Here is a 25,380-nt window from a genome sequence, read left to right as displayed (position 1 = left end):
CAGTTGTAGTTATTGCGTCACTGCAGATTTAGCCAGAGCTAAACCACAGCCAATTTTTCCAAAGCTTGTATCTCCTCTTTTTATCGGCATGTATTTCTTTTTTTTTAAGATGGCGCCATGAGGAGGAAGGAGGCAGGTGCACATTCAGGTTTAGTCCGTTTATTACTCGCTGTTGTTTGCCATTTTTTTAAGGCTCGCTGCGTTGTCCTTAACTTAAGCTGAACCCTTTTCGTTAGCCTCTACGTTTCTGCCCGATAGGTGAGTACGGGTAACAGCACGTTTTAAAGACAGAAAGCGGTTTAATTGAACACTTCCTCCTTACGTCGCAGGAGCAAGCATGCTGTCAAGAACACTCTGATCATGTTCATCTAGCATACAGTTCCTGGAAGCAAATATGGTTTTAGCTGCTCTAGCTCACATCATTACCCTACTCAGTTAAACGTCTTAACACACTAAGAACAGGACCTGACTCAAAACAGGATCCGGTTCATACCGGTTTTCCAAGATGGCAGGGTTCTCTAGGTGCTACAGTTAGGGCACAGACTTCCGCACACCCTGATTCGAGAGTAAAGAAGACTGATTCAGGGACAATGAACCAAATTTACCGTCACTTGCCGATCACAAATGAGATAAATTTGGGCTACGTAAGAAAGACCCGCAATATCCAGTACAGGAGTATATGTTCTTCCCATTCAACTACGAAAAGCCATCATCCTTCGTGTTAAATAGTTATCTGCCCTGAGGTCACGTTTCCAATCGGTCTAGTCTCTCGTCGTTCCTCTTAACAATAATTAAGCCTTCCGCAAAGCTTTGGTTTTGCTTCAACCTGTCGCTTACACAGCTATGTCTCGAACCTCTAGCTCCCCCCTCAGAAAAATAGCAAACCCGAAGGCCTTACCAATACCCGAAAGTAACAACCCAATTTTTCAACTGTCACACCGTTTATAACGAGGGCACTCGTACTCCCCCTGTTTCTTCTTTCTTCATTTATATTTTACACGTCTTTACAAGGGCTTCGCTTTGCCCAAGACTTTCTCCATTCATTTCGGAGAGAGGGGGGAGGGGGATGCCCAAAACAGCACTGCTGTGTACGCGTGCATGAAATCGTAATGAAAGGAAAGAAACGAGGGCGTAATTCAAATACGAGCCGCGGGTAACTGCGACAAGCGTTCATTTGTCTTGCTCGAACGGGCAGCGCTGCCCGAACGCCGAGGAGAAAGCAAGAGAAAATAATAACAAAATGAATACCACCCTCCCCCCACAGGGCTCGCTAAACATGGATGTAGGCGCATACAAACCGACAACGACCATCGCTGAAGGGAAGCCCGGGCGCGTAAGGAAAAAAGAGGAAAGGGAGCGGGCTCGAACGCAAAAATAAACGAGACATTGTTGGTACTCAAGTCGGGGAGTGTTCCCATTTGTTCCGTGCGCTTGGCTGAAGTCGTTAGCCATTCCGAATATAGCGCAGCCTTCGCCCGCTTAATCTTTGTCGCTCTTTTTAGACTTGAGAACCATTGCCGAGAGGCTGCTGCTGCTGCGCGCGGCGCGTTCATTACGCGGTCTAGAGTAATAGGATTCGCTCTTCAGTGTCACTTTTTGCTTTTTTTTTCTTTTTCCGCAAAAAGTGAGGAAGGTCTAGGAGCAAGTGGTCAAGACTGAACCCATGGAAGCCCGGGAGACCACGGCGTACAAATGAAAAGAAACAATACGATGGGTAGTTTATTAAATGCGTGGCTCATACAACATTATCTCGCTTCTATAGGCGCTAAGAACAGGGCACGAGCACAACGTTAATTTATTACCGGGGCCCTCTTTCATACACATGGTGATGAAATTATTAAGATCCCTTGCAGTTTTCGCAGTTGCTACTTTATATGTCACATGAAAGGAGAGGTGATGTGGTAGTTTTTTTTTTTTTTTCAGCTCAGATAGCCTTCTTCGAGGACACTAACACCGCAGTAAGAAAATACGGAGAACTGAAAACACAGTGTGCGTACATAGCAGCACGGCGATATCAGTTACAAGCAAGGCTGGATGGAGATAGAGAGAAAACTTTATTTTAACGCAATATTAAGCGTCAACCATGTCTTAGTCCAGGGTAACCTGGACAGCAAGGCGTAAAGTTTTTTTAAAAAAAATTCTAGGACGCTTAAGCTTCGCCTTTAAGAGTGGAACGCGACAGCGTGTTGCAGCACTGCCAGGGAGTCCACGGAACGCCATCGCCCGTTCGGCGCGACGCCTTGCCCGTTAGACAAATCGCTCTGCTACGTACGGTGAAACGGACGCGAGGAGCGGCAAACCACGTAGAAGCGCTGCCAGGCGTCTTGGCGAATTGCGCGGTACTCAAGTTGCAGTCGTAGTTCGTCGGCACATCGTTCTCGACAAACCCGGTGCCACGAACGCCAGCATAGCTTCTGCGCCGAACGAACGGGCAGCAAGCCGCAAGCTTCGTGGTGAACGCGCTTTGGATGTGCGCTGCGTTGTTCGCCGCTCACCGCGTGTTTCTGCGTGCCCGCACGGCCCCATTGCGCCCAAACGAGACGAGTGAGAGGCGCTGCCGTCGCGCGCTATCTGTTGGAGCAGTGGCGTACATTGCGAGGAGGAGGAGGAGAACGGGGAGGAGGAATTTTTCGCTCACGGCCAACGCCGCCAACGCCGACGACACCGACTTTTCTGCGACACGGAGCTCTTAACGCTGTCACGTTAATATAAATCATGGCCCTTGTCATTACAGAGGCCGCACGTAAGGAATTGAGTATTGGAGCTGGCAAGGTTTCAATAGTAGTTTTTAGCATTTAAACGTTCCACAAGGTAAGCTCCATCCATGAATGTGACATTAAGATATTCTTATTGAGGCTTTTGGTATTCGCGCGATCAATGCCTGGTAAGTAAACTCAAATTCATGAACGATTAATCAGCAAACGGAAGGCCTCCAATGAAAAATAAATGAGACACCTTTATCACGCTGAAAAAACCGCAACGGCGAAACTCGCTTGTTAAAACAAGTATGTCCTTCGTTCAAGCACGTAAATGTACGGTGCGCCGCTAGCACCGAACAACACTGTAAGACATCAAACGTATCCGTGAGAGCTTCACGTCGTTGCCTATTACAGGTACTTCTCAACTCTACTGCGTACTTCTTAACGAGCCTGAGGTATCGTACATTTTTCGAAGGGTTAAAAAGCGAAAGTGCCTTAAACGCAGCGAATGCTTCGCCTCTGCACGTAGTTCTAACGAGTAACGTGAAAAACAAATTAAACGCAAATGCTGTCCCGAACGCAAAATGAAGGAAAAGGGGACGAGGTGCTGCGAAACCGTAGAAGCAGCACCCGGCGGTTTCACGCGTCAATACTCTTCCGTTTGCTGAGTCTCCTTAAAGTAGACCGGTCCACGTTTTCCGAGTCGTTATCGGCTTCAAACTGCCTAGCCCGGAAACTTTGACGTGCGGGATAATTACCGGCTGGCTGTCGTTCTGCGCCGTCGAGCCGCGCCTCTTCAGGCCCGCTCGCTACCGTTCTCTCTCTCTCTCTCTCCTTTTGAAGCTCCTCTCTATGCGTAGCGTGTTTATTTGGCTTGTCTTGCCCGCTAATTATGTCTTGAAGCACCCGGGCACCATTGACGAGGAGCGCCGTCGCGAGCGTCTTCATCGCGTTGGCCAAACTGTGTCGGGCAACTCGGGCAAAGAAACCGCGCACAGCGACGACGCTCGGGCAACGCCCGCCTTTCGGAGCCTCGCGCGCGCCCTCTGGCTATAAGGAGCTCCGACAGTAATTAGGTTTCCGATAAATAACACTCGTTCATTGACTCACCACGCTCAAGTGGCAGCCTCCCTCCTTCTCGCGCGGGCGTTGTCTCAGCGGCCCGCGTTGATTGGTGGCCCCCGGGGACTCTGCGGTTCGCGTGGAACAAAGAGAGCCAGAAATGCCAAACAGAACGCCAGTGCCTAAGAACAAGCGAAGAAAAAGGAGGGGGAACCTGCAGGCTTCGTTAACGGTTGGCTTTAATTTCATCTCGTTCCCGCTTTAGTTACTTCCGCTGCCTTTGGTGGACGAGTGCGGAGCAGTTCCCGGGAGCACACTCCAGCGTGCCCGCAGGCTTGTTTGTCCTGCATGTTCTTGAAGCACTTCTTCTTTACCGCGGCAAAAATAAAAGGAAATATCGGCCGATAAACCTGCCGATCGCTCACTAAGTAAGCCAATTAGTGGCCTCACAAAGGAATGTGTTCATCCAAAACTTTTGGCACACGAGCTGGTTTGAGACGAGAAAAATACTGACGCTTCTGAATGTCCATATGGTTACAGAAAGCACAGCCATACTGCGAATTTTCCTGTAAAATATTTGCTTGATCTTCCAGTTTTCTCCTCGCAATGGTTTCTGTTTGTTTTTGTTTTTTGTAGCGATAGCAACATTACGCTAGCATTTCGAGCCTTCAGCGTGGCGGTGCCGTGGTCACCGTGGTGGCGCCGCCACGTGGTGGCGTGGTTGGTCACGTGGTACGTCCATGGTTGGTCACGTGGTGCGGAGCAGATGCCGGAGGCGCGGCGCACCGGCGACACCGAGCGGTGGTGTCTCATTTCCTCATGTTGTCTGTATCTTCAGAGTGAACCAATAGCACCTCACTGTCGTTTATTCGCCTAGAAATGGGATGAAAAGTTTAAGCGATTCTTCTCTGAAATTTCTCCTTTCAGTAAGCATTCAAATAAAGCCACCACTAACATCTGAGCGTCACAGTTAGGTGGTGCAGTCTGGAACAGAATGCTTCCGTGCGTTTCTTACTTTCAGAAATAAATCAGCTTGATCGCCTATTTTTTCGACGCCTTCTTTTGAAGACACCGCGTGCCTCGGAGCGGTGTTTTCACAGCGCCTTTTTACGTCGTCAAAAGCATACGGGTCAGGATCGTAAGAGAGTTTGTAGAATGAGTTGGCAGAATGAGGAATCTCCCAGTCACGTTGCCACTTCCTGTCCAGGTGTCCACAGTCGACGGGAGTGGTAGCATCATTTGATGACAGCAACTCCTCCCTGTGCTACCAACAAGAGGTATGGGCGAGGCACTAGCGCCAGGGAAGAAGAGGTCCCTGTGATTTACCCACGCACGGAGGAAGCAAGTCATCTTGATCTTTGTAGGTTCTCGGTATGCTCAGCACAAAGCAGGTGTCCGCAATTCTGCAGACGTTTGTCTTCAGGCGCAGCAACATTCGTCGAAGCGCCAAAGCAGACTCTGGAAATATTGCGGTAGCTTATGGTGAACTCGGTAGCGGCGGTCGTGTCTACGTCGCCGCATGCCCAAACAAATATTTCTTCAACTTTAGCGTAGGCGTTCCTGGCGGGTGCTTTGTTTGTGCCGACAGTGTCATAACGCATCCAGCGTCGTCGCTTTCATGCATCCGGGCCGACTTCACTCGGGGAGCTTCTTTTTTTTTCGTTATATGCGTTATATCCGCGTGGCCCCTTTCTCATGGTCCCTTCGACTGCACACTGCGCACTCATCTGCCATGTGTACTAGCGGTCAGAAGAAGCTCCCCTCGAGCGGCAGGCGCTGAGTTGCGAATCCTTGCCTTTTTATTTTTAATTTTTTTAGCAAAGCGGTACCGAGTTTCACGTCTGCCGCTGCTCGTTTCCAACGCTTGCGGCAGCTGTAAATATTTTCGTCTTGCCTACTTTTCAGCTCCTTCTAAAGCGAGATTGGACTCGACATCTTGAAATGTTCGCTTAACGTCCGAAGCAGATGCAAGCGTTTCTTACGCAAGTGCGGAATAAAACTGGCTCAATAATTTGTGAAAAAAAAGCGCTAATCGCGGATGGTAAAAAAGCAGGCGAGAAAACACCGACCACTAATAACCGGACGCTTAAGCTCTGCTGATCGCACCCTTTTCTGCGCGTGAAAGACTTTTAGAAACGTCCACAAATGTTTGGTGCGTAGGGGAAGAAAGTCGGCAAGTCCACAGCGACGGATACATGTTGTGCAAATCTCGTCGTCCTTTATAATGCAGCAGCGCTCCGTCGCACTAAACAGCCTGCTCCGCTTTAAAGTGCAGCTGCCTAATCCTGCACTGTCTACAATGCGATTATATTCCAGTTTTTAGCGACTGTAATGTCTTAAGGCAGTAGACCGTCCTGTATTTTCAAGAATGACACGACGTCTATCGCTCGACATCTGAATTAAATCCCATATCATTCGGAATGACTACGGCATTCTGTTTTTTCCATGTGTTCAGTCATTATTTTTTGATGTCCTGCACATCGTTTCATGAACAGCAAGCGTGCGTTTAGCAACGTTACAACATGCAGCTACACGCGCCGCTTCTGCGTTCGTCTCCAGTCCAGTAGTCCCGTGCTGCGCGCTGTTTACTGGATTTCGGAGCGGTCACAATAACGAATTCCCTCGTCAGCTCATTGAATAATTCAGTGAGTGAGACAGTTCCAGAACATGTGTGTAGCTGTGGTACACGCTACAGCCTCTCTTTGTGTTCCTCTTGACCATGTCAATGAAATGCAAGTAACCCTTCTGAAATGCGGATTTTTGGCGAAAGCGAATGCGTGGGGATTCTTAAAGTCACTCATGCATTGCTTCTTCCACTTTAGATTCGAGAAGCAGGCTTTCTTACCAACTCACAGCTAATGACGATTCATTGCACTTACACCGTGAACCCATCTGTTACAAAAGAACAGAAATAAAGTTCATATCTAATCTTGCGAAGTCGCTCACTGTTCCAACGAAAGCTTCCATTTGGGGTCGTGTTTATTGTCTCGTGTTGCTGTTGCAAATCCAGAAATTGCCAGAAACACTTGCTAATAAAACAAATTATTCGCCGCAGTGAATACCTGCCAGAAATTTTACACCTTACTTAATGTTTTTTCATGTTCACTGTGTCATTTGTTGTCTTCGGACTTCAGTAAAGCAGGAAACATTCCTGCGAGGCTTTCTAATCGTGTCACTAAACTGCACTACTCCAGCACCTTACTAGGAAGCGGGGATCTGCCTTAAGACACTGAGCGCCCCCCCCCTCCTTTTTTTTTATAGATAACCTGGGTATGTCACGTTTTATCGCCAAACTAAAACGACAGCTGCCTTCAGCGCACATGATAGCGTTGCCGATGCCAACCCCTAAATTCCCCTATATAATTATAACATGAATTTACGCATGCAGCCGTCACCACTCTTAACACAAGCATGCTTGGGGCGTCATTTCACACGAGAAATCTTGACTCTATTGATGCCGGCTTCGATCATGTGGGTCAGTTAATGCATGTTAATGCTGGCGTTTCCTTATTACATCCTATGTATCATCTAAAGGGTGCATCACAAGTTTGCAGGCATAGAGTTCTTTATTTAGCAGTATATTCTGTGACCTAGGACACATGTGAAGCTACCAAGGCTCTCAGAGGGGAGAGTTGTCCTTCTCATATTCCCTACAGAAATCCTGAAGTACGGGATATTGTATATGTCCCACTACGTGGCTCAAAGCTAGACTCTGTGGCCTGGAAACATTTCATGTGCCCTGTACAATAATTTTTATCACCTGCAAGAGCCTTGCTGCAAGAACGGCTAAAAGCTTGTTGAAAACTGTATTGTGTACTACGGAATTTTATTCCGCGCTGAATTACATTCGCCGAACAGCAAAAAGTAAAACTAAAGTGATTAAAAAACAAAGAACGGGTGAGTTCTTACATTTTGTCACAAAGAGAACAGCACCGCGTGTGAAAGCCCGTGATCTAGCAGCGGCAAAAACTACGTCGTATAAGGGCTAAGGCAAAAACTTCGTTTACAACGCCTCGTGTGAACGCTGCCGAACCAGACACAGGCCAGTCGAAGTTGCCTCTTTCGCCTTCGCCTCTTTATTTTCTTTTTTCTTTGTTCGCCTCACCGCCCAAGCAAATACAACCTCACCCTCAGTCAACAAAAACTCTCCTAACAAAGTTCGCCGACATAAACACAGCGCGAAAACAAGCGTGGAAACAAGGTAATTAGTCGGCTTTTTTTTTCTACCGATAGAACACGACCAATCTTCTAAGATCAACAAATTTGATCAAAGACCACCAGCCGCTTTCGTTAGTCCACATTTCTTTTTTTTTCCCCGCTCCTACAAACCTGTGTACGCACCACGAAAGGAACCTGCGAATCCGCATCGTCAGTTTCATTCAACGCCTGGCGTACCCACCGTGCTATCTTCTTTGCGACGTTGTTCTTCTTGCCTTGCCACACTCTTAACCCCTTAAAAAGAAAGAAAATATCTCAATGTTTCTGAAGAAGAAGCCCTAACTACGAAGGGGAAAATTCGAAGAGTTCTATTTGGTGTTCTCTATCACCACAAAAAAAAAGAGAAAGAGAGAAAAAAGGCAGCTAAAGCAGATCGAAACCAGCCCCCATGGCCGAAGCCTTCTCGATGAGGAAAGTTTACGATTCGCCAGAGCCTCGTTGATGGCCGTGTAAAAGGGGTATTTACTCGATCCCAGTCGGGAGGGGAGCTTATACTCAACTCCGGGCGACCAATCTGGCCTGCCTGCCTGCCTGACTCGGCGTTAGGCTGAGTGAAAAAAACAGAGGCCAGAAAAGATCGGAGGCGGAAGCCGCCTTAGCGGGAGCAGGTTTCTCGTCTGAGGTAGTGTTGACAATCCTTCAGTGAAAAGAGGGACGATAAATTGCTCGCTGCGGAGAGTACAGCATCTTGCGCAAGAAAAGCTAACCGTATTCATGTCCCGCGAACTCGTCTTCCCACGGCGTTATCGGGAGGAACTTGAAACACATTTTGTCGGCGCAGGTCTCGGTTGTATAACCGGAAGTGTAAACTGTTACGACGCACAAATGAAGAACAGCTGCTTGATCGCTGAATAATTTATTCTAAGACGAAGAAATGACCCATATGAACAATAACACGTTGAATTAGTTGGGTCGTTGTTTCAGCCGTTAAGGTTTTTTTTCTGTTTTGTTTTTCGTGTAATACAATCACCATGCGATACGCGCATCAAGGCGTCCAGATAGCTTGACCTGTAATAAATTCGGGTGGGTTGTTTAGGGAGCAATAACAACGCTGATACTTATGCGTCTTCTCTCTCCTCTCTTTTCTTCTCTCTTCTTTTCTCTCCCCCCTCTCCGAGATTGCTTTCTCAGCGCGCCATTGAGCAAAGCCATCAAGAGCGCGGGCGCCCTTAACAACAAAGCTCGGAGGAGCCCCCTCGCTCCAGTGTTCACGCTATCGCGCCGTTCGCGATATCTCGCCCGCAGCGGAAACGAATGCGAGACACGAGCGCCGGGCGAGAAAGCGTATAATTGGACAGGCCCGCGGAAAAAGCGCCGAGCGCTGCGGGAAAACCTGTCGCGAACGGCCGATTCAGGGCCGAAGCTCCCATCCAGAGAAAGAAGCCGATGAGTGATCAAGTCTTAATGGCTTTCCGCGTCCGTGCGGGCGAGGACCTCTGAATATGTAAGCTCAGCCCCGAAAGCACGCTGATCGAGATCGGGGGGAGAGAATGGAAAAGAGAAAGGAGGAAAACGAGGTAGAGAGGAAACGTTATGCCTGTGCTTTCTTCGCCACCGCCACACACGCGCACAGACACGAGTTCCTTGCTTTCTTCATTTTGCTCTGCCTCGAGGCACGAGCGTGTCTTTCTCCGGCCAAAAGCTTTCCGCCGGGAGCGCAGGGAAAAGGGTTGGAGGCACCGCTGCCAGCTTCAACGGCTGCTGCGGCGCGGTGATTATCGAGTCTTATACGGCGGCACCCCCAATTCTCACGATCGAAATCGCTGAGTCGGCACCTTAATTATGTTCGGCTCTCGCACACTCGCCGCCGCTCGGCAGCTCCGCGGTCTGGGCGCAGCAGCGGTTCACTCTTTACCGGCCTCCCCAGGAGCGCACGCTCTCAAGGCTGCCGGACAATCAAATGATGGGCTCCCAGAGCTCCCCCTTTCCTTCCATCCCGAGCAACCTCCCGCTCAAGAGTATGACCGCACACGAGAAGAGGTGGGGACCTTGGGCCCCGAGGGCTGAGGAATTGTGAAAGACGTCAAGTAGCTGACGTAGCGGGGACGGCTCGCGCACAACTGCTACAGCTGGCGCCATTCAGGCTTTTCTCTTGTTTCGTTACCTGTATTTTTTTCTAGTTTAATTTTGACGCTATTACCGGGACTGAAGCGGTGGTGCGCGGACCCTGCATAGGGCGCGGCTCGGCTTGACGCAGAAGTTGCAGCGTGTGGGATTCGAAAGGAATAGCTCCAAGAAAAGAAATAGAGCGAGATTTGTAAAAATCACGCTACGGCTGATTCCGTTAAATCTGCAATCTGGCACAATTGGCGCTTAAGTATTTTTAGCCTTGTTTCCTTGGCGTGGGCCGCACGCGAGCACAGCAGATTCCTGGCATGAAGACAAAAACTCGCTGGAGGCACTTAGACATCTCTTAACTGCGAAGAGGCAAAAGCCGTTTGCGACTTCTTGCACCGATTTTAATTTAAGCGGTGACGTCACGCTGCGCGTGCGCAGTTGTTGCTTGGCGGCGGATCACACCACCCGCCACAGTGGGCAGTTTGCTTACAGTCCAGTTGGCAGGTTTTGATCACTTTACAAGGACACGTGACCTAGGATGTAACGTGACCTAGATATAACGGACGGACACCGCGGGGTCACGTGACAGGACGAACGGTCACTGCGAATATGATCTACTAAATGCTTTCGCCTTAAAAATGATCTTGATTTCATTGTCTGCCTCCGTTTTTTGCTTAGTTTTTTTCGTTCGCTGTTTTGCTTTCAAAGAAACACACCCAGAATGAGAAAAAGCTGTTATAAGAATTTAGTCACGTGCGATTTCGGTTAATTGGAGAGATATGGGAGAGGCCTTTGTCCTGCAGTGGGTGTAATTAGGCTGATGATGATGATGATGATGGCGCTACGTGTACATGTTCAACATAGCAAGTTGCACATTGCATGAACAACTTTTACGAAATAAATCCGCTTTCACCTTAAGAGCTTTTTTAACATCCAGTCACGAAGTACCTGTATCATAGTGGAACAAATAAGCCGTTGCCGACGGAGCCGGGGAAGGGGGTGAATTGAAGCCATTTTCAGCCATTGCATTTGTTTGTCGTTGGTGGAAAAGAAATAACAGCGCTTTAACCTGATCCAAACGGTATTAACAGAATGTTTCTTAGATTGTGGGGAAGTAGTGCTACTTAAAATTTAAACACATCTACATTTTTGCCTCCGTTCACTCTCCCTAATAAAAAGTATGGTAAATAAAACGATTTTCAAAGCCGGTACTGCTGCCTCTCTTGTTTTGGTTGCTGGTGCTAATGCCTGACAATTAAAAAAATTCGCCGCTGTGGTCATGCCATATGAGGGCCAACGGTGGCCACTTGCACACGCCACATTGAGCCGGCGTCTCATCGCCTCTCGTATACCGAATGAATGCAGCAGACTTCGCACCCGTCTTGCCAACTTTTCCACCTCGTAGAACTTCATCAACTCGCCGGCTCAACCGGGGCTTTAGCGCGTCGCCTAGGGAACGAACGAGACGCGAGCTCTCCTTTCCGCGAAGGCGACTCTTTCGTCAAACCACCAGGGGAAATCGAGGCGTATTGTTGCGCCCAACGAGGAGAGAGACCGGGATCCCGAACAGGAACGGGTATAGAGGAAAGGGCATAGGCGGAGAAAGGCGAGGTGCCATCAGCGCCCGCGGGTACGCGCCTGTGTATGCGGATAGATTGAAGAGAAGATTGGGGGTTGCCGGAGAGGTTACGCTTATTGGCAGCGGTGAGCCCAGCGCAGCCATCGATCCCGGTGGCGGCTTGATGTATGAAGGCCGGCGCCGCGCGGCCAAACAACCGACGACGCCTTTTCCATCGGCCACACAGCGTTCGCCTCGCGCGCAGAAAGCTGTCGCGATGCTTTCTGACGGATTAGGTCCGTAGCGCGGTGAAAAGGACGGGGGTGGCAGCTACGCAGTCGCTCGTTCCGGGGAATTCGCCCCAGCTTGCGTCTCTCGCCGTTCACCTCCGCGTTGTGTACGTACATACGTACGTGTGTGCGCATCTAGCAAATCGCTTTGCGGCCCTCAATGACCGCTTCATTATTAATTTCGGGCGACAAGTCCGACGCGCGCGCTTGAACTGCGCGTCCGTGCTCTGTCGGCAAGTCGTTCTCGCAGCTACGCGGCAGACAGGTTTCCCCCGTCCCGTCTGCGGTGAAGCTCGTTCATAATGCACGCAAAATGACGCGCGACGCTTCCATAGAAGGCGGCTGGCCGCGGTGGCTTGGTGCGAGAACCCTGTGCGCGTGCTTTGCTTGGTTAATGAATTACCCGCTTTACGATGTGCTCGCGTTAGCCTGGGTAGGAGAGAGGCCCTGTATTTGCGCGCAGTACAGGTACGGTAAGACGCTTTCGTCTCTACGAACACTCTTTTTAAGGTGCGTGGCTGGTACGGTAAGCTCACTTCTTCGTTGACGTATTATTTCAGCTTAGAGCACATCGCGAATACATTGTTATTTTTTGCACGTTCGCGCAATTACTGCTGTTTAGCATCTGCGGTTCTACTATGTCAGAGAGTGGACTATGTTATTTCGTTTACAAGGAGAGGTTAAAAACAAATACGTGCTAATAGCTGAAACAAACTTACTCGGTCCCAACATGATTACTGGCTTACAGCTGACATGATTTGATCCGCAAATCTGCTCTAAGTTTCTACTGAAAAACGAAAATTTCGGATCATTTTTTTTTTTTGCGTGGATTGCGTGGAAAGTGATAGCGGCATGACTGCTTTTAAATGTTGTGCAAACTATGACTCCTATGCATGTCCAACATTCTTAGATAAAAATTTCGAAAATTGAAAAATTATAAAACACTGTTATGGAAATATTGAAGGTAATGGTTCATTCTTCGGATGCGCAGCAAAATCTTTTTTTTAATGTGTTTCCGTTCATCGCACCGAGCAGTCAAGACTGCCATAAAAAACCAATGGGGAACGCTTTTCACGATACCAAAAACGGTAATTAAAAAGTGCAAGGCTACCGTCGGGTGATTGGATTGTTATATTGAAATCTTCCATTATATAAAAAATTGCGTTCATAAACGGTTTCTGCTAAAAAAATCTTTTTGTCCAGAATTCTTGGGCATGGAAGTTTCCAACTACAAGTGTGCACGACAACGTTGATGCTAGATATTTATGCTGCCAGTTAAAACGCTTTTGCGCACCCGACTTTTATGCGTGGATTTTGTATAATTCCCCGTTCTATCTCTGTCATGGAATCGCTATGCTTGTAGCGGTAACCGCGCTACTCGCTGCTATGTAACACTTTCTCCTTAACTTTACAGAGCTGAAAGTGATTGCAAAAAAAATGTTGTTACGGCTAAGTTGGTTTCAAAGTTGTTCGAGAACTTTTGTCCCTTTTGTTTTCGAAGATTGCCATAGAATTTCTGCACTTACGACAAAAGGCGTTCCGGCACGACTGTGGTAAATGATGCAGTACTGCTAAGAATTCTGCTCCTAGAAAATTTCAGCCTTTGTGACAAACAGTTTTTCCTACAATTTTACACCAGTGCTTACTGATGCATTTTCTTTTGTTTGTTTTTTTACAAACAAAAGAGTCTCCAAACGCTGATGCCATTCGCGTGGCTAATCAAGACAAGCTTTTGATGTTTATTCAAATATCACGGTTTTGTGGTGACGGCGGCGCGTATTATTGCAAAAAAAAAAGAGGATGAACTGATGTGAAGCTTAACGAGCATGCCTCACATGCAGCCTCGAGTCCCGCTTTTACATTTCATTATTCGAGGCACGGCATCTTATTGTTCTGGCGGGAAGAGACGGCGTTGACCGAACGCTAACCTCGGCTATGCATAGTTTTGAGCCTTGCTTGAGGAAGACAGGGAACAGAATGAGGCCAACAGCAGAGTGTGCCCTACCTTTTTTTGTAAAGCATAGCTTTTTGTTGCGGCGGTGGCTACATTTTTGTAACGAGCGTGCTGCTATGCATCGCGCACATTCGAGTAACGTATGTGCTGCCCGATGCATACACCACCTCGTACGTACGTAATACGCACCAGAGCACACTGATGGTGCACCGTTCGTCAAAGATGGTTGAGTGAATCGTGTGCGCTATGAGAGAATAGGTTTTTGATCACTTCCGCCATGCTTTCGTCTACTTATCAATGCGTGGTACCGATGTATTGTGGAAGGTAGCTGAACAACACGGACTCCCCGTGACAGGTGGCGATGCACTGCACTGGCACTGAGGCAGCTTTCGTGAAGTTGGTGCGTTTGCGCTCGACACCACCAGTGCAGGGATTCCGAAAGGTCCAGCCCGACTGTGGCGCGCACAGAGCGTCGCGTGCAAGTGTAGTAACTAACGGTAAGGTGTCCGCCTACCCTGAGTGGCTTCCGCCAATCGCTCAAAAATATATTCTGCACTGTTTAAAGAGGAGCATGAAAGCAAAGCGCCTGTCTTGACGATATAGGAAACAGGTGTCATCGAAATAAAGAGGTGATCTTGTACCTTCACTAGGGGTGCTAAACCTTAATCTACATTTTAAACGCAAACGATTCAGATGTATAACTTGGCATGTCTCAAGTGTGTTCGAAAGTTTCTTAGCGCACTTTCATGCACGAACGATTTTTCACAGAAGCCTGAGAAAGCAAGGCCAGTATGGTTGTCTTTTGCTGTCGATGTCATAAATGGCGCTCATAAATAAAATGCGGCTATAAAAAAATGCCGTCACGAATAACAAATTGCCCGAAAATCTTCTCTGAAATTGGTTGGCTTCAACACATCTTTCGCTGAAACTTCGGCACCCGATTTGATGTTTCCAAAAAAACGTGAACGCGAAGAGTGCCGTCCACGTTGCTGTACGAACATGTGTTGGTGCAAAGCTCTCAACGTGATATGTGCTCCAGCCTCGCACTAACTTGTGATTACCGGCCGACTTTACGAAACCCTGGCTTCATCATGGAGCACCCGACATTTCTCTTCGTTTCGTAACAAAGTGGAATCAGGTCTATTACCATGCCCTTCTGCTTCGCAAGCGCTGACTTACACTCAACAAACCACGCAGGTATACGTGAAGAAAAAAATCCTAATAATCAAGGATAAAGCGGAGCCATACTTCGCGTACACCAAGCAGGTAATCAAGAAAGGAGCGCAGCACCACTAACCCCGTTTCCTATCTATTCCCCCCCCCCTCTCTCTCTCTCTCTCTCTCTCTACTTCCATTTCACATCGGGCCGCCGCCATGATCAGGTGAAATTGCCCTCCTTCCGTCAGCGTCCGTCCGCGCGGCGTTGGCGGCAACGAAATTGGCGCCATCAGCATCTGGCGAATGGTCGGCGCCCGCGCGCGCACAGCTGGCCTCGAGTATCCCCCGGCGTAACGTTGCCCCCGCGCGCGCCTCTTCCTTCCCGGCGGGACTCAAGTTCAAAATGGATGCCGCAGCATCCCGTCGCCTCCCCTCCCCTTTCAACACGCACTCTCTCTTCCCTCTCCTCTCCCTCCCTCTCACCCCGATGTTTCGCAACGACTGCAGAGCGTCCGCTGCACCGGTGACGACCGCCGACGTCGACGGGAACCATTACTCGAATTTCCCTTCGGTGTCCCGGGGTCCTCCTCTTTCCTGCGCGATGTCCCGGGATGACCATCGGCGATGGATGCGACTCGGAACTCCCGGAGATGGAAGCCACGAGAGAAGGGGATCAGAGAGGGGGGGGGGGGAGGGGGGCTGAAGGGAGCCGCCGTTGTAATGACCACTGATGCGTCACGTACGCCGTCTTCATTTAAGGCGAGACCTGGAGAGAGGAACCCCCGAGTTCCGTTTCCTGCGAGTTGAAACCAATCTTTCTTTACGCGGGGATGCGACGTGCCGGCCGCCTACACCGCAGCAGCAGCAGCAACGGCACCACTAGAAAAAGCATCAGCGGTAGCGGCAGAGGATTGTATTAAGCTGCCCGGCCAGAAGCGCCGATCTCTCTAAGGCGGCGACACAGATTGCTCGCCGCACGCGGGGCCCGCGGAGGGCTCGCCGAGAACCGAAGTGAATTACCGGAAAATGACGAAGTTGGGAGTTCTCAACGAGATCAGCTTCGTTTCCTGTGGGATATCGAAATCGCGCAGCCGTGATTACGCTACTTTTTTTCCCCGTGTGCGCTGTCTTGAATTTTCTAAGCTTTTCTTCTGAAAATGGGATAGTTGTTGTTAGCAATTAGGTTTCTGTGATGCCGGTGGGAGAAGTTTACTGAAGTCGTTCCCGTTTGATCCGTCTTGACAATTCCTCCGCTTTTTTTTTATTTAGAGAAGGTAACTCAACTGCACACAAAAAATAAATAGCTCGGCCCTTTATCGACCGCAATGCTTGGTGCGCACTTCCGGTCTGGATTGCTGAAAAGGCGCGAAGCCATGTCTTCGAGAACAGAGCATTTAAACTGATCTTATGTTTCGTGTAATGCTCAAGCTGTTGGACTTGGAATAGTGCAACGCGCTGCCAAAAAACTTTAGCACCATCATTGTGCAAGCAAAAATGTCAAAGGCTCGGCCGTTACAATGCTTTTGTTGCTACGCGGCTACTTTTCGTAATCAGGATTTTGTCGGGCTTTCTTCCCGTTATTCCATTCTCCCTCCGTGATTTATCCTCTTGTTTTCTTGCCTCCTTAGCGAGAAGCACTTTCGCTGCTGTTATTTTACTCTGATCCTAGTTTCCCGCCAGAATGTACGTCGTCTGTGTTGTGGTAGTGTCGGGCGTGTTCGGAAATGTCTAGATTATTTTAAACGCTTTTTCTAACCTCCTTTACCGTTGTCTTTACTACTGCAAGCTCGGAGAGTTTTATAACGTTCCATCGCCCCTGCGTACCATAATCTGATCCTTCGGCAGTAAAGCATGGAGAGCAACTCACACTACCCGAACTAACGCGATTAACTGGCGGTTATCGCGAATACAGTTTATGAAAAGAAAGTAACCCGTCGCAGCACAGCGGCCCGATTAGTAGCTTTCTTTCGCTTGGTGCTCACTAACCTGATCATCATGGTAGAGTGCACATGAAGTAGTACTTTAAATCCTGGAAAGAGAGTTTGGTAGAAACATACAACGACAACTTTCTCACGCATTCTTGTCGGCCGGAAACGAGTTAGACGCCTGATTAACCATTCATAATAACGTGAAGCATGCACGTTTTTCTCTAGGTCTTCCTGCCATCGATTTTCTTGGAAAATTAATTTCTCTTCACTTGGCCTTCCAAGGCGCTTCTGAATTTTCCGGCGGCTTACCTTCGAATAACGTGCCAACATTAGGAATTCTGCCTTTTACGATGACAGCAGCAACTTAGGCACGTGTCGAAAATCACAGCGTTATCTGTAGGCATCTGTGTGAAGCCCCGTCGTGTGAAGCCGCCACCCTAAAGGCACCACCCGCCACCCATCCACCAACCCTACCATCCAGGAGGCCTCCCAGTAGCGGAATGAAAAAGCGATGGCGAAAACAAAGTCAAAGAGGGGAGGGTAAGGCTTCCAGAATCACCAACCACCGACCATTTTTCCATACCACCCTACCCCGCGTCGGCCGTCACCCTCCACCAATCTCCCTACCCCGCCTCCGCTCATTCAGTAAAAGTATTCATTAGGCTAAAAACATCAAAGTAATCAACGAGCTGCTATCGCAGCTCTCTCGTATCGTATCTTCTGATCGCCCTGCCATTTTTTTCTTTGCGTGCTTTTTTATTCACTCCCGTATAACAAAATTTATATCTTGTCAATGCTTCTCAAACCTCAGATTAAGGCGAAACATTTCTTTTTTTCTCAGTGACCTATTTTTCTCGCCTATAGCGTCGTCACTCCGCGGTCTGCCAGATTCATTATTCATCCTGCTGCGCAAACCCGCGCGTTTTCAAACACAAATTACCCGACCTGTTCCATTACCATTTCCGCCAAAATCTTACTCATCTCCTTCCACTATTACTCTACATATCTCACTCCATCCTGGCGCTATTTTCTCTCACTGAACTGTAGTTTCTTGCTTAGTCCGTCTTTTGCAGAGAATAACTCTTATGAGAGCTCAACCGAGATGGCTTTCAGTGATGCGTCTCCATAGGCAGCCTCACAAGAATGATCTTTCCTCACTCGCCCACTGACACTAGAGTTTTGCTGACACACCCACCGTTAATCGTACGGTATAGACACGCTAACTAAGGCAACTGCTACCGTACGGCAAATGTGGATATGCAAGCCTGGCAACTGTAGCAACGACAACGCATTACCGTATTTTCTGTGCGGTGGTCCGGCTACGCTAAAACTTGGTTTTGGTTTCATTTGCCGTTTGAGTGTCGGTGCTCGCGATGGCGCTGCAACAAGTTCACGTGGCTAGGCTATGCGCACCTCACAGTCCGTGGCCGCTTCACATTCTTTGTGGCTCAGTGCGGAGGTCGCGCAGGTCTTGAAGCTCATTCACCATGCCAGACGCGGGACCATCGATTCGGCCGTAGTAGAAGCATCTGGAGCAGAAAAATCCTGCCGTGAGTAAAGCTTCGCGGTCAAACTGAACATCGTTACCAGGTGAAAGCAGTATATGACCGAGAGAGAAACATCCGAACTAGCTGCCCATTTGATCGTGATCGGGCCGTCTTCTGGGCCGTCGCCTGCTCAACGTGCGCCAACAGATGAACAAAATGCTCGCAGAGATGAACAGCATCGAGAACGCCACCGCTGGGACATCTTATCACTCAATAGTCCGTGTTAAGTTTAGTTCTCGTTTTTACTGCGTAAGCACTTATACGCTCGCCAACACCAGCCAAGAATTGTCACCGTACATACGTACGTTTTTCGATCTTGGGCCTTGCCTAGCAACTCGAATTACTACCAGAGCTTACCCGAGTTACTTGGGTAAACGCCAGCTGCGCGAGAGGTTGTTTGGAGAGAGTAACGTGGGTCGCACAATCCCTGCCGGTGGCTGTGATTGATAAACAGCCACCTGTCAGTGCAGTGGAGTATCGCTTAAACGCTTCGCCATTGCGCTGGTAGTGGTATGAGGACTCGCTGCCATCTTTTAATGCCAAGCAGAGAATGAGCAATTCTGCATATATGGGCTTTAAACAACTAAAGACATCGGGCCATTCCTTTAAGGCGGACCTTAAGTGCCCCGTCCAATTCAAGAATGAACACCAGCTATCGCATGTCTACTCCGCTGAACTACATTAAAGCACTACCAATTTGTTTTCAGGATTTCTCGAAACCAATACATTCATAACAAAGATGTAGGCGGGAATAAATAGCGCAGCGGTTTATTGATAACGTGGCTGAGGCCCTCATGGTGGCATTTCTAAATCGTCTCTTGCTTTCTATTTTTTTTCATGCAGCGAGACCCGTGATCAACCCGTTCCTCTTCATGAAGAACCTCCAGGAAGGTATGCGGACCACGGTAGTATGCAGCGTCTTGTCCGGCGAGTCCCCTATGGACATCGACTGGCTCAAGGATGGTGCCCCGCTCAGCGACATTCACCCGGAGGCCAAGATCACACGCCTGGGCGACTTCGCCTCTTCGCTCACTATGGATAACGTCACTCGCAGGCACTCCGGCAACTACAGCTGCAAAGCCACGTCAGGAATAGCTACGGCTAACTACACAGCGAGGATGGACGTCAGCGGTAGGTAGACTATTACCTGAACGCTAGAGGCACTGAGAGTGTCTGCCGTCAGGACTTTTGCAATCATAGCTGCTTAGGTCACGTGAAGGACACGTACTGCATGATTACATTGACGCGGGGCGATACTACAGTGGCCAGCCCGGCAAGGCATTCTGGCCATACCTGAGCAGTGGCAGCAAACCTCGCTCGTAATAAGGTAGAACACATAGGCGTTGCACGAGCAAAAATATTGACGTCAACGTACAGCATATCATTTAGCCGCGAAACCGACCCTTACCAGGAAGTTGAAAGGTATAACTTGCTACCTGGGTGCTTTTGCCCACCGTCTGTCGGCGTTAGCCATTCGGAAGCAAGGTGGTTTGTTCAAGAGAGTTGTAGGTAATACACTTTCCAGCATTGCAACATTTTCTCCCAAGTGTGCCATTGGGAATGCGTCGTACAAGTTTCTTGAAGTATTTTTTTATTACCAAGTAGGTTTTGACACTGCAAACATTCATTAAATTTCTAATGTATTCTGGTTGCAGTCCAAATTTTGTCTTACTTATTGTCAGCAAACGTGAACGAAGCTCCCTCTCCTCGACCGCATGAACCACTGCTGCAGATATTTTGCAATAATCACTCCAGTTTAGGCAGAAATACATGAGCAGCAGCAAAGAAAGCACGGTCCGTGTTCGTGACAGCATTCCCGACTTTCCCTGAAAAAAAAAATAGAGAGCACGCTGCAGACATACCACTTGGATCTGTTAGCCATCATGGTGGGGCGCTCACGATGAAAATGCATGCTCCATTTACTCCTCTCAACGCTTGCACGTCTTATTAAAAAAGTTCTTCGCCCCACACTTTTCACCATTGTATCCGAAAAACTGATAATGCCAAACCACAGACTATCAATGTTGCCCCGGTTATAACCTTGTAGAACAACTCCTGAAGTTTTCTGGGTCTGAGTAACGCCTAAATAGGTTTGCAATCACAAGCAGACAAAGCCAATGCAACTCTTTCAGGCCTCTCTCCCTCGTGATGCTTTAATATGACACGTGGTATATAGAGAGAAAGCCGTTGGGTGACTTGGTTGTACATCATGAGAAACTGCGCAAAACAAACAAGGACGAGAAAGGTACTTCAGGACATGCGGAGCCCTTGTCTTGTACCTTCTCCCTTAATGTTTGTTCTGCCGAGTTTCTTTCCTTATCGAATGGGACGTTTGTTTTTTGTCAGTTTATATCTCCCACATCAGAAACGAAAATGAATGCGGTGGGTGGCATGTTTCTAGGGTAGCGACTGCTATAGTTTACCTCTACGCCCACGATATCTCTGCGAACAATGGCTCAAGGAGATTGCAGATCTACGCCGATGAAGTGGGAACGCAGCAAGCTCGTCAGAACAAGCGGGTGCCACGGGCAGGTCGGCGTGGCCAAAAGCTACGCAATCTGGTCGACGTTTATAACTAACTCGATCATGACTGCCCAAGAGAACAAACGGAGAAAAGCGTGCCCTTCTGAGGGCCCACCCTTGGCTAGCAATCAGTCCCGTTGTCAAGAAAGAAAAGTAAAACGCACAATCGGGAAAGCAACCCTCACACGCGCACTGAGCGGGATTTACCGTCTATAGCCGTGTATCAGCGAAAGCCGTTAACGGGCTCTTCTCGATCTGGACGTCCCACCCATCCCTTTCTTCACACCCTCTCCTTCACCCGCAGCCAGCATCACCCGCTTCAGAGAAGTCGCTCAGGACGCTCGGACTTCGAGCTCTCTTTGCTTCTTTCTCGAACGAAGAAGACCGCCTTCGATTCTCTCTCTACCATCTGTAAAGGAGCTCTGCTCCGAGGGCCGACACAGATTCCCGCGCGAGCACAATGGTCACTTTTTCTCCGAGCCATCCTCTTTCTTAGCGGGAATCCGTCTCCGCGCGCAGTAGTAGAGCAGCGATGGCAGCGGCAATAGGGGGCGTCGTTGTTTCCTTCCTAGCCTCTGTCATCCCTCAGCCACCTTCTAATGCCTGCTGCCATAATGCGCTACCCACGCTCGCTCATCTTCACTGACCTCCCTTGCGCCCCAGCCTCGCCGCCCCCGTCGGCTCCGAGATACGGGCCGCAACCAGCTACGCCGAGTCACTGCGGACCATTCCCACTCCGCTGTTACGCAGGCTTCGTCCTCATCCTCTGCTTCCTCTGTTATCTCAGGGCATCCGAACTGCGTCGACTGCAGCTTGCGTTCTCGAACGCGTGCTTATTTTGAGCCCATTTTTCCTTATTCGGCGTGACTTTTCTTTCTTTCATCATTTTTAGGGAAGAAAGAACCGGTTGCTTTCTGTCGCGCTCCCCTTTTTTTTCCTTCTTGTTTTCGTCTGTCTAAAATTGAGCTCTCGATTCCTCCTTTTCCTTCCCCTACATTTCTCCTTTGCCTTTCCCTCCCTTATGACGGCTCTTGCCGCCATGCCTACACGCCGCTGGACAACTGCGAACGACCTGGAAGCGTCGCCGAGATGGATGAAGCAGCCGAGCGATCAATCGTCCACCAGGGGACAGCGCACGGTGTTCGATTGCGAGGCCGATGGGAACCCGCTGCCCGTGCACCGATGGAAGGTGGCTTACGGTGAGCTATGAACCCTACTTTCCCTCTTCTTTCTTTCCCCCCGAGCTTCTCCTTAGAAGGAAGGCCTCCCCCAAAATGCGGCATTCCCGTTCCGTGGCATAACCTCCGCCCGATCCTTGTCGGCGCCCGTGGAGTAATGCGTCAAGCTCTTTGCTGCTATCCACCGTATATGGGAAAAAGCGAGCGCCGCTCGCCGAGCATTCTTGCTGCGCGAAATGGAGCTCCTCTGAGAGAGCCGCGTCACCTACCGATGGAAGCCGCGGCTCGTTGTGCTTGGGGCCATATGGACTTTAGAAGCTTTCCGTCCAAACACGAAACTAGCACCTTCAGATATCTTTATCGCCTCTGAAAATGATAAAAAAATATTGCTTAGTGACATGCGCAAGTAGAGGAAGAGTTTGCCTGAAATAATAACCGACAAAATTCTTGTTTATTATGAGCGTTACCTCTTACTGATCACGTTTCTCAATTTTTTGGGGCCTGCTACCACCTCCCTTAGGCGTGAAATTTTTCAAGTTCAATTAATTCAGGATGGCGGCCCCATAGTAAGTCGATATAGCAACCTAATCGGTGATTGGTTGGTGACGTCACTAATAGATCCAAGATGTCAAATTCGTATTTTCATTGGTGTACCTCGCTTTAATCTCATTCATATGAATTATAGTATACCAAACAGCTAACGCTCGTTACCTTTGTAGAGATTACGAGGAACACCTTGCGTTAAAAGCTTTATTTTAAATCGGAGTGCGCTTTGTGATGTAATGTCCGTTACCCCGAACCACGCATGAATTTGGCGATTTTTTATTTGCAAGAAAATAAAATATCATTAAAACAAAATTCACTATCTGGTGTGAATAATGGGAGTGTGAAAGTTCTTTTACTGTCGTTTTGTTATATAGAAAATTTATCTCTTTTTTTTTCGCATTCATCACGTTAAGCTCGAGCAGAAATCTGACACACATTAAGAATCTCGCTTCCATTCTTTACTAGCGCAATATCAACAATGTGTCAGCGTTCTAGAAAGCGAATATTGTTTATCAGAAAACTGTTTCAATAAGATGCCTTCTATACAACACTATAATAATGGTTCCTTGTTCACAAGGCGTTGAGAGCATGTTCAATTAATCGTTTCCATAAAAGCAACGCAAAAACAATGTTAAAGAAAGCCCATTACAGGAAATTGCCGAGACTTTTCTCAAAATTATAAGCAAGGCTAGAAAGACTATTATTCATTACCTGCTCACGATGCGGCTCTATTTAGTGTCATTAATGAAATGAATATAATAGAAGCGACTTTTTTTGCTTACATTCATAAAAAAAAAGTAAAGAGCGCGTTGGCAGGGCGAGAAATCAAGGCATTTGTAAGCACTTAAAGACGTAACTGCACATGAATCAAATTGCACAGTAAGAAAATGTGCCTGAGCGCTGCAAAAGCAAATATCTGTCAGCAATTTTCTCCCGTCCGCTAGTTCTCATTCATTTTTTAAATTTTATTCGCGTCATTCGTGACTCCTTTACCATCGTAAAACTCGTATGAAGAAACGTTAGCAGCGAGAAGCACTTAGCGCTTCTCTCTTGGTGTTGATCTGTGGATGAAAAAAAAAAAGCTAAGGCTCTTTCCCCCGAACCATCTAGCTACCACCGCCTTTCGTGTATATTAGAAAGATCTGCACTTCTTTATATCTTTCACACGTCTAACGCACGCATTGGATGATGTCACTTGTCCGAGGCGCCGTGAGAACTTGTACACGACAGGTGCCCAGGAAGCTCAGTATGGCAACATGAGAAAGAAAATGCACGGGTTTTGCCTTTTCCAGAAATTATGTCTTAGTCACACACTACTTAGAGACGTCTGGCGAGAACGACACGTCAAAACCAACGTAATTCTATTTATGCTCATATCTACAGAGCATAACATAGCAAAGTAGAATGTGCTTAAAGTCCATCTCAACTCGGCAAATAAGCTGTCAATACTTCTTAGCTTTCTTTTCCGTCCTCAATGCAGTCACGTCGGCTAATGTACGCTTTGAATTAGGCCGATAGCTTTTTAAAGAAATACGAAGTTGCTCTAACGCGACGAAATAGTTCTGGCCTGCAATTTGTTTCTCTTTGTCCTTGAATTTAAAAAACACGTGAAAAATGGCGTCCGGCGGTCATCGTTTGGTCAGCTGATCGCACATCATTAACAATGATGAAATTATTGTGCGCAAAAAAATTGCGGAATAGAATTTCTAAAACTTTTTAGGCATGGCTATTTGCTTAAAACACACGATACCAAGGGGTGAGTTTCTCACTATAAAGGGTACGCGTTCTGACATCTGCACCCTACAAGAGCTTCACAGATGAAGCATGCACTAGCTCATTCAGAGCGCCCTTCACACGTCGTACTATACAGAGACCACGCAAAATGCTCAATGGCTCAATCCAATCACCGCAAATGTCACAAAATCACGTTTAACTGCCGATAACCGGGTCAGAGGCGAGAGAGCTAAAAAGTAGCATTAAATTTTATTGCACTTACAAACGACAGGAGGTGAAACTGTCGCGTTAACGACTTGTACAGTATTGTGTTTATGCGCGAAATCTAATCCAGACGCAGACATGATGGCTCAATTCAACACGACCTTGTACTGCTCTGGCGCCAGCGTTTATATAATCGGTCGACTAGCATAGCACTAAGATGGCGACAATGGAGGTCTCTCCAGACGTCAGACATCTTCGGTCTAAAAATTTAACACAGTGCTCAAAAGTTTATGCCGACCATTCATTCATTCATTCATTCATTCATTCATTCATTCATTCATTCATTCATTCATTCATTCATTCATTCATTCATTTATTTATTCACTCATTCAGTGACGCACTAGCTCAGGCACTCTTTATTGTTCGGTCTAGCATATCAGGTTATCTTAACCCTCTCTGTTATGTGTAGGAACAACATCACTAAAGGTACGTCCTTTTCAACTGGCCGTGTCTGGCTTTTAGGTCTAGAGAAGAAAGTGCAGTGCACGAACAATTATTTTAAGAGTATTCGCATATACGTGACGTGCAGAAGTTATCAATTTTCAAACACTGTATAAAAGATTTATGTGGCAGTAAAAAGTAACCTTTGTGTACATATTCCAAATGTTCGCATAATGAGCGCGTGATTTTACATTTCTGTAATCGAAGACTGCCTCCTCTGTC

General features: G+C 48.0%; 1 protein-coding gene across 1 annotated transcript in view; it reads left to right on the top strand.

Annotated features, from left to right (window-relative positions):
• LOC144128609 (cell adhesion molecule Dscam1-like) overlaps positions 1 to 25,380 on the top strand; it is a 388,116-nt gene that overhangs the window by 326,590 nt on the left and 36,146 nt on the right. Inside the window, exons 9-10 of the mRNA XM_077662144.1 lie at positions 19,316 to 19,603; positions 22,075 to 22,194. Of these exons, the coding sequence (XP_077518270.1) occupies positions 19,316 to 19,603; positions 22,075 to 22,194 (408 nt within the window). The remainder of the gene's footprint in view (positions 1 to 19,315; positions 19,604 to 22,074; positions 22,195 to 25,380) is intronic.

This window comes from Amblyomma americanum, chromosome 4 (assembly GCF_052857255.1).
Source record: "Amblyomma americanum isolate KBUSLIRL-KWMA chromosome 4, ASM5285725v1, whole genome shotgun sequence".
Taxonomy (NCBI): Eukaryota; Metazoa; Arthropoda; class Arachnida; order Ixodida; family Ixodidae; genus Amblyomma; species Amblyomma americanum.
This window is presented reverse-complemented; position numbering and strand designations above follow the sequence as displayed.